General features: G+C 52.3%; 1 protein-coding gene across 1 annotated transcript in view; it reads left to right on the forward strand.

The window, feature by feature from the left end:
* SH3BP1 (SH3 domain binding protein 1) overlaps positions 1 to 4,393 on the forward strand; it is a 27,459-nt gene extending 23,066 nt beyond the window's left edge. Inside the window, exon 18 of the mRNA XM_017848338.1 lies at positions 3,019 to 4,393. Coding sequence (XP_017703827.1) covers positions 3,019 to 3,335 — 317 coding nt within the window. The 3' untranslated portion in view covers positions 3,336 to 4,393. The remainder of the gene's footprint in view (positions 1 to 3,018) is intronic.
* The last annotated feature ends 4,701 nt before the right edge of the window (positions 4,394 to 9,094 follow it).

The raw sequence follows: 9,094 nt of genomic DNA on the forward strand, positions 1-9,094 counted from the left end.
GTGGTGACACGCGCCTGTAATCCCAACTACTCGGGAGGCTGAGGCAGGAGAATGGCTTGAACCCAGGAGGTGGAGGTTGCTGTGAGCTGAGATCGCTCCATTGCACTTCAGCCTGAGCAACAGAGCGAGACTCCATCTCTAAATAAATAAATAAATATAAAAAGCATTATCATTTAGTTGTAAATTTGTAAGCTGACTTTTTTTTTTTTTTTTTTTTTTTGAGACGGAGTCTCGCTCTGTCGCCCAGGCTGGAGTGCAGTGCCCATATCTCAGCTCACTGCAAGCTCCGCCTCCCAGGTTTACGCCATTCTCCTGCCTCAGCCTCCCGAGTAGCTGGGACTACAGGCGCCCGCCACCTCGCCCGGCTAGTTTTTTGTATTTTTTAGTAGAGATGGAGTTTCACCATGTTAGCCAGGATGGTCTCGATCTCCTGACCTCGTGATCCGCCCGCCTCGGCCTCCCAAAGTGCTGGGATTACAGGCTTGAGCCACCGCGCCCGGCCAGCTGACTTTTTTTTTAGACAGGGTCTTGCTCTGTTACCCAGGCTGAAGTGCAGTGACATGATCACAGCTCACTTTAATCTCAAACTCTTGGGCTCAGGCCCTCTTCCTGCCTCAGTCTCCTGAGTAGCTGGGACTATGGGTGTAAGCCCCTGCACCCCACTATAATCCTGTGTCTACTTCTCTTCACTCAATACCATCCTGTACCCCCAGGATTTAATATCAATGACTGTCCGGGTCAGTGGCCAACTGAGAGTCAGTGACAGAGATCTGTCCACGGCCCCAGTCTACTAATAGTCTACTGGGCTATTAACCTCTCCACACACACTGACTACTGCCAAGTGGTCTCTGCTGCCACCTGCTCTTATCTGACTTGAACCCTCCACAGTGGAGGGGCTTCCTTTTGCTCCCGCCTCCCCTGCAGGGCCAAATTCACAAGATAACAGCAATGAAGAGTGCCCTGGACTGGAGGTCGGTGTTACAAAGGCCAATCATTTTTTTTATTTTTTGTAGAGGCGGGGTTTCATGGTGCAGGCTGGGCCTTTTATTTGTTTGTTTATTTTAAATGCAGCTGTACCTGGAATAAGTTGACTTTTTTTTTTTTTTTTTTTTTTTTTGAGTCGGAGCCTTGCTCTGTCGCCCGGACTGGAATGCTGCAGTGGTGCAATCTCACCTCACTTCTGCCTCAGCCTCCCGGGCTTAAGTGATTCTCCTGTCCCAGCCTCCCGAATAGTTGGGATTACAGGCATGTGCTACCGCGCCTGGCTGATTTTTGTGTGTTTAGTGGAGGCTGGGTTTTACCATGTTAGCCAGGCTGGTCTTAAACTCCTGGCCTCAGATGATCCACCCCCCCTCAGACTCCCAAAGTCCTGGGATTACAGGCGTGAGCCACGGCGCCCGGCCAACTTTTCTTTTTTTTTTTTTTAATGTATATGTATATTTATTTAAGTAGGAATGGGATCTCCCTGTGTTACCCAGGCTGGTCTTGAACTCCTGGGCTCAAGCAGTCCTCCCACCTGTGCTTCCCAAAGTGCTGGGATTACAGGCATGGGCCCCTGTACCCAGCCATAAGTTGACTTTTAATAGTACCTTCCTTTGGCTGGGCGCAGTGGCTCACGCCTGTAATCCCAGCACTTTGGGAGGCCAAGGCGGGCGGATCACGAGGTCAGGAGATCGAGACCATGGTGAAACCCTGACTCTACTAAAAATACAAAAAATTAGCCAGGCGTGGTGGTGAGTGCCTGTAGTCCCAGCTACTTGGGAAGCTGAGGCAGGAGAATGGCGTCACCCCGGGAGGCAGAGCTTGCAGTGAGCCAAGATCGTGCCACTGCACTCCAGTCTGGGCGACAGAGCGAGACTCTGTCTCAAAAAAAAATAGTACCTTCCTTTAACGCCCAGCTCATAAAATTCCTGCAAAGGAAACAATTTGTACTCCCAGGTCAGAGCTGGGTTGGACCCACGCAAATGCAAATCCTTTTGCTGCCACTTATGAAGCTCTACACCTCTGGGCAAGTTACTTAATGTCCCTGAGCCTTGGCATTCTCATCTGTAAAATGGGCTTCCATAAACACCCAGCACAGGCCAAGCGGTTTAGAATATGCTTAGTAAATGGTGATTATCATCATTTGTTCAGGGACATTAGCATGAAGGCAGAATGTTCTGGCACAAAGACACGTCTGTGGGACAGGCACAGTGGACTTATTGTATGAGGCAGGATGGTACTGGGCTGGGAGACAGGACTGTCCTTTAGTTCTATACAGTCCTCCTATTGTTGGACACTTGGGTGTGTTCCACAGTTTGGCTTATCAGTTACTGTAGCCCCAGACATCTTCCAGCCTGCAGCTTTTTGTCTCCAGTTGGAATTCTCTTCTTGTGATCACTTTCCCGGGGGAGGCGGACTGGGTCAGAGGTGCGAACATTTCTGTGCCCCGCTGTGTTCCAAAGGGGCTGTGCCAGTTTCTGATGCCAGCTGCGTGATTTCTTGCAGCAGTAACCACAACTGCTATTTGTTAAGTGCAGCTCCATTTACAAAGCACTTGCCCCTGTGATGTCCAGCGCCCCTTTGGAGGTAGGCATTGCTTGAATTTCGCTTTTGCAGGAGTCTGGAGAAACTCGGGGTGGTCGAGTGGTTTGCCCAAAGGCCCACAGCTGCCAGGGTGAAATCGCGAACCTCAGGCAGGACTGACCGAGCCAGGCCCTATTTACCTGCAGTAGCTCCACCTGTCCTCACAATACCCACATGAGATAAGTGCTGTAGACATCCCCGTATTAGAAATGGGAAAATCAAGGCACAGAGAGGATAGCTAGCCTGTCAAGAACGGTGGAGATGGAGTCCAGATGCTGGCATCTGGTTGCCCTCTCTACCCTTAGCCACTACAGTAAGACTCGGAAGTGGGCTTTCTGGCTCGTGTCAGCAGCTGATTTGACCCCGGCACAATCTGCCTCCCTGGACTTCAGTTTCAGGGCCTGACGCTGTCCCTGCCGCCCTCCTGCTGACTGCGTCTCCATCTCCCTACAGGCACCGGGAGCCTGGCCGCTGCGGTGGAGACGGCCTCGGGACGCCAGGCCCTGGTGGTGGGCAAGCCCAGCCCCTACATGTTCGAGTGCATCACAGAGAACTTCAGCATCGACCCCGCACACACACTTATGGTGGGTGACCGCCTGGAGACCGACATCCTGTTCGGCCACCGCTGCGGCATGACCACCGTGCTCACACTCACAGGAGTCTCCCGCCTAGAAGAGGCCCAGGCCTACCTGGCGGCTGGCCAGCACGATCTCGTGCCGCATTACTATGTGGAGAGCATCGCAGACTTGACAGAGGGGTTGGAGGACTGAGCCCACTGCACCTGCAGCCACAGGCCCACCCCTCCCCACTCCCTGATCCTGTAGGTGGAGGCGATGGGTCACGAGCCGTGTTACACACCACCGGCTCCTTGGCCCAGTTCTGCACCGGGGTGAGGCTGGGACCTGAGGAAGGTTTGAGGGCCCTTGCAACCCCCTCCCAGCAGTGGCTGGGCACTCTTTGCTGCCCCAGAAGCTGGTCCCGACCTACAGATTCATCTTGGCCTGACCCAGCCAGGTGGACTTATTTCCTGCCCTGTCACCTCCCCTCCTTGAAATCTGGGCCCTGGTGCCCGCTGAAGATTTCCTCTAGCCCTGAGCACTTAGTCTTCTCCCCCTTCTCTGGGTCTTCTAGAGCTCTCTCTGCCCCTCAGGTCCTGGCCCTTGGGTCCTTGTCAACCAGAGGTCTAGGGAACCACAACCCTTATTTTCCTGAGTGCCGGCAAAGGCTAAGTGCCAGTGACCTCATCGATGTTGGGTCCTGTGGGGTACCAGTCTAGGTTCCTAAGTAACAGTGACCCTTTTTGTCCTGGAGCCCGAGTGGACCAATCGGAAGCCTAAGTGATGATGACCCTCGCATGTCCTAGGTCCCTGAGTGGACCCATCAGGACCCCAAGTGATAGTGACCCAGTGGTCTTTTAGATCCTCAGTAGAACAATCCAGAAGCCTAAGAGACAGTGGCCCCTTGATAATCTGGGTCTCACAGGACCAGCCAGGGGTCCAGGTTTCAGTCCGTAAATAACAGTGGTCCATGTCCTGAAGACGCCCCTCCTCTACAAAGACTGTGATGCTCTGGGGTTTCTGTGGCCAAGCCCCACCCTTTCCTGGTCATGGTACCCGTACAGTGTTGATGGCCACAGCTCGAAGGGGGGCTTTCATGTCTCCCTGTGCAGTCAGTGTTTGCAGTACCACCTCTCTCCCGTGCCCACTCTCGGCTATTTATTTAATTTATGTGTGCCAGTGACGGTGGGTGGGGGCTGGGCCTTCCCCGCCATCTCCACCCCTGTTGTGACCTGTCCTTCCGTACTTAATAAAGTGCGCGTGGGAGTCTTCACCTGTGTTCGAGTCCATGTTTGGGGAGGGAGGAGGACCCCCTGCTGGAGCCTGCTCTCCCTGGAGCTGGCCTGACACATTGTTCCCTGCATGAAATGACCCATTCCCGTTCCTGAGTGTCTTCTGCGTGTAGGGATACTTTGAGTCAAGAGCACTTTATATGTCGCTGAATCTTTGTGTACCGACTTACTTCAGTGCTTTGGAAAACCCAGCATGTTTGAATTATTCATTCCTTTACAGCAGGAAATGGGGGATCGGAAATACGATGTTAACTTACCAAGGGTGAACAGCTGGAGGCTGTGCTCGCCTTATGCAGGATTTGAATATGCATTGGCTGACTGTAGGAAGCTGTAGCCCCCTCTCTGGAGACACTGAGAAGGGAGACAGGAGGGCAGAGGATGAGGTCTCAACCTCAGGAAGCTCAGGGGAGATGCTCTTTGAGACATCCCCACACCTGGGATGCTGCCAGTGACTGCCCTGCTGGGCCTGAGCTCCTCCAGGCAGAGGCTGTGTGTCTCCCTCGTTGCTGCGTCCCCGGGGCCTAATGCAGAGTAGGTGCCCAGCCATGAGCTAGCGGGGGTCCAGGGGCAGCCTGGAAAGGCCCAGAGAAGCTGAGAGCTGCGTGGGGAGGTGCGGTGGGCGCTGCACAAGCTCAGCTTTGGTCTCATTGGTGAGAGTGACGGTGGGACTTCAGGGTCTGGGAAATCTTCTCCAGTATGATTCTTGAGAAGAGGGGGTGCTTGACAGAGCCCAGATGCTTCGTGAAGTAGGAGCAAATGTAGTGCAGTCATGGAGACTTGTGTTTGTTTCAGAAACTCAGTTCGGCCGGGCACGGTGGTTCACACCTGTAATCCCAGCGCTTCGGGAGGCCGAGGCGGGGGAATCACAAGATCAGGAGTTCAAGACCAGCCTGGCCAAGATGGTGAAACCCTGTCTCTACTAAGAATACAAAAATTAGTTGGCCGTGCTGGCAGGCACTTGTAATCCTAGGTACTTGGGAGGCTGAGGCAGAGAATCGCTTGATCCCGGGAGGTGGAGGTGGCAGTGAGCCAAGATCGCGCCACTGCACTCCAGCCTGGGCGACAGAGCGAGACTCCGTCTCAAAAACCAAAACAGACAAAAAACAGGCCAGGTACAGTGGCTCAGGCCTGTAATCCCAACACTTTGGGAGCCCAAGGCAGGTGGATCACAAGTTCAGGAGTTCAAGACCAGCCTGGCCAACGTGGTGAAATTCCATCTGTACTAAAAACAAAACTTAGTTGGGTATGGTGGCAGGAGCCTGTAATCCCAGCTACTCGGGAGGCTGAGGCAGGAGAACTGCTTGAACCTGGGAGGCAGAAGTTGCAGTAAGCCGAGATTGCACCACTGCACTCCAGCCTGGGTGACCGAGTAAGACAACATCTCGAAAAAAAAAATGCAAAAATTAGCCAGGCGTGGTGGTGGTGGCGTGTGCCTGTAGTCCCAGCTACTTGGGACGCAGGAGAATCACTTGAAGTTGCAGTGAACTGAGATCATGCCGCTGTACTCCAGGCTGGGCAGCAAAGCAAGACTCTGTCTCAAAAAAACAAAAGAAAACTCAGTTCAACGTGGCTAAGGCATAGGGGGTTTTGGTCTGCTCCCTGAGGTGGTCTAGCACCCTCCAGGTGTATCCTCCTCAGTTCTGTGTGACCATCTCCCCAACCAACATCCTAGGACAGATTCTCACGGCCTGGCTTGGGTCATAGCCCATCTGGATGGGACACAGCTATTGGGCCATGTGACCCTCCCCGCCTTCCCCTTCACCCTCCACCAGTAAGGAAATGGTTGTCTCATGCCGGGCGCGGTGGCTCAAGCCTGTAATCCCAGCACTTTGGGAGGCCGAGACAGGCGGATCACGAGGTCAGGAGATCGAGACCATCCTGGCTAACACAGTGAAACCCCGTCTCTACTAAAAAATACAAAAAACTAGCCGGGCGAGGTGGCGGGTGCCTGTAGTCCCAGCTACTCGGGAGGCTGAGGCAGGAGAATGGCGTAAACCCGGGAGGCGGAGCTTGCAGTGAGCTGAGATCCGGCCACTGCACTCCAGCCCCGGCGACAGAGTGAGACTCTGCCTCAAAAAAAAAAAAAAAGGAAATGGTTGTCTCCACACAGTCTTGCCTCAGCCTCCCAAAGTGCTGGGATTACAGGCGTGAGCCACCACACCCAGCCTAAGCACTGAATTTGTTTTGTGTTTTGTTTTTGCATAGGTTCTCGCTCCGTCACCCAGGCTAGAGTGCAGTGGCACGATCTTGGCTCACTGCAGCCTCCGCCTCCCAAGGTCAAGTGATTTTCCTGCCTCAGCCTCCCAAGTAACTGGGATGACAGGCACCTGCCACCACACCCGGCTAATGCCACCAGGTCTGGCTAATTTTTGTATTTTGAGTAGAGGTGGGGTTTCACCATGTTGGTTAGGCTGGTCTCGAATTTCAGACCTCAAGTGTTTGCCCACCTCGGCCTCCCAAAATGCTGGGATTACAGGCATGAGCCATCTTGCCCGGCCTCTAAACACTGAGTCTTGAGTTTAAAGCTTGAGTGTAAACCAATCTCATTAATTTGATTCCTCAGGGTCAGCGATTGGCTACTCTTCTGACCAATGAAACAGGAAGAGAGGTCTGGAATGTTTGCCTTGCCTCACTTTTTTTTTGTTGTTGTTGTTGTTTTGAGACAGCATCTCTGTCACCCAGGCTGGAGTGCAGTGGTACAATCTTGGCTCACTGCAACCTCTGCCTCCTGGTTTCAAGCGATTCTCCTATCTCAGCCTCCTGAGTAGTTGGGACCACAGGCACACGCTGCCACGCCTGGCTAATTTTTTGGCATTTTAATAGAGAGTAGGTTTCACTGTGTTGCCTAGGCTGGTCTCGAACTCCTGATCTCAGGCAATCCACCCGCCTCGGCCTCCCAAAGTGCTGGGATTACAGGTGTGAGCCACCTTACCCAGCTGTTTGCCTCACTTTTAAAGGACGTAGAGGAGGGAGTCACTTCTCTTGGCTTTGGGTGTGGTGCTGGGAGCCATTGCAGCCATTCTGTGATCAGGAGGTATGGCTGAGCATTTAACTCAGGTGACCCTGCTGCAGGTAGCAGAACAGAAAGACCGCAAGAACTTATTGGGTTTGCTTTTCCCCAACTTGTAATTTAGAAAAGTTTCAAATTAATAGAAAAGGTGCAAGGATGACACGATGAATACCACTACATCCTTCACCTAGATTTACCAGTTGTTAATATTTGCCTAGTTTGCTTAATTGCTCTTTATATATGTTTACTTTTTCTTATTGTTTTAGAGATGGTCTCACTCTGTTGCTGAGTCTAGGCTGTAGTGGCACAGTCACAGCTCATTGCAACCTCTAACTACTGGGCTCATGTGATCCTCCTGCCTCAGCCTCCTGAGTAGCTAGGAGCACAGGCATATGCCACCACACCCAGCTAATTTTTTTAAAAAATTTTGCAGAGACGGGGTTTCCTTTTTGTTTTGTTTTGTTTTGTTTTAGAGACAGGGTCTCACTATGTTGTCCAGGCTGGAATGCAGTGGCTGTTCACAGGCAGGACCCCACTGCTGATCACTGGGGAAGTTTTGACCTGCTCTGTTTCTGACCTGGGCCAGTTCACTCCTCCTTAGGCAGCCTTGTGGTTGCCTCTCCCAGGAGGTCACCATATTGATGCCAGTCTTAGCGCACTACAGCCCACGATTCCTGGGCTCAAGCGATCTTCCTGCATCAGCCTTCCAAGACGCTGAGATTACAGGCATGAGCCACTGCGCCCAGCTTGTTTACATTTTTTAACTGAACCATTTGAGAGTGTGTTACAGATGCTAACACAGTTCACTGAAAATTCTTCAGCTTGTATGGCCTAAGAGCAAGGACAGCCTACACAGCCACAATCCAGGATTACACGAGAACCCAGATATTTGATGATTTTGTTGAGCCACTGAATCTGTTATGGAAACTCCCAACTGCAGACTTCTTTTGGTTTTTTTGTTCTGTTTTGAGACGGAGTCTCACTCTGTCGCCTAGGCTGGAGTGCAGTGGCATGATCTCGGCTCACTGCAAGCTCCACCTCCTGGGTTCACGCCATTCTCCTGCCTCAGCCTCCCGAGTAACTGGGACTACAGGCGCCCGCCACTATGCCCTGCTAATTTTTTGTATTTTTTAGTAGAGATGCGGTTTCACCATGTTAGCCAGGATGGTCTCGATCTCCTGACCTCGTGATCCGCCCGCCACAGCCTCCCAAAGTGCTGGGATTACAGGTGTGAGCCACCGCGCCCGGCCTTTTGTTTCATTTTTAAGACAGGATCTTGCACTGTTGCCCAACCTGGAGTGCAGTGGTGTGATCACGGCTCACTGCAACCTATGCCCCCAGGCTTAAGCGATCCTCCCACCTCAGCACCCAAGCAGCTGGGATTACAGGCACGCACCACGATGTCCGGCTAATTTTCGTATTTTTAGTAGAGATGGGGTTTCACCACATTGCCCAGGCTGGTTTCGAACTCCTAAGCTCAAGCAATCAGCCCACCTCAGCCTCCCAAAATGTTGGGATTACAGGCATGAGCTACTGCACCCAGCCTAGACTTCTTATGAAAAAGTTTTGCTTAATTTTAAAGTGATTTCCATTGACTTTTCTGTTACTTGCAGCCAAAAACCTTCCTGATACACAGACTTCAGGCACATCATTAGAAAACAAAAGAGCCG

The sequence above is a fragment of the Rhinopithecus bieti genome, unplaced genomic scaffold, assembly GCF_001698545.2.
Source record: "Rhinopithecus bieti isolate Rb0 unplaced genomic scaffold, ASM169854v2 scaffold_2408, whole genome shotgun sequence".
Taxonomy (NCBI): Eukaryota; Metazoa; Chordata; class Mammalia; order Primates; family Cercopithecidae; genus Rhinopithecus; species Rhinopithecus bieti.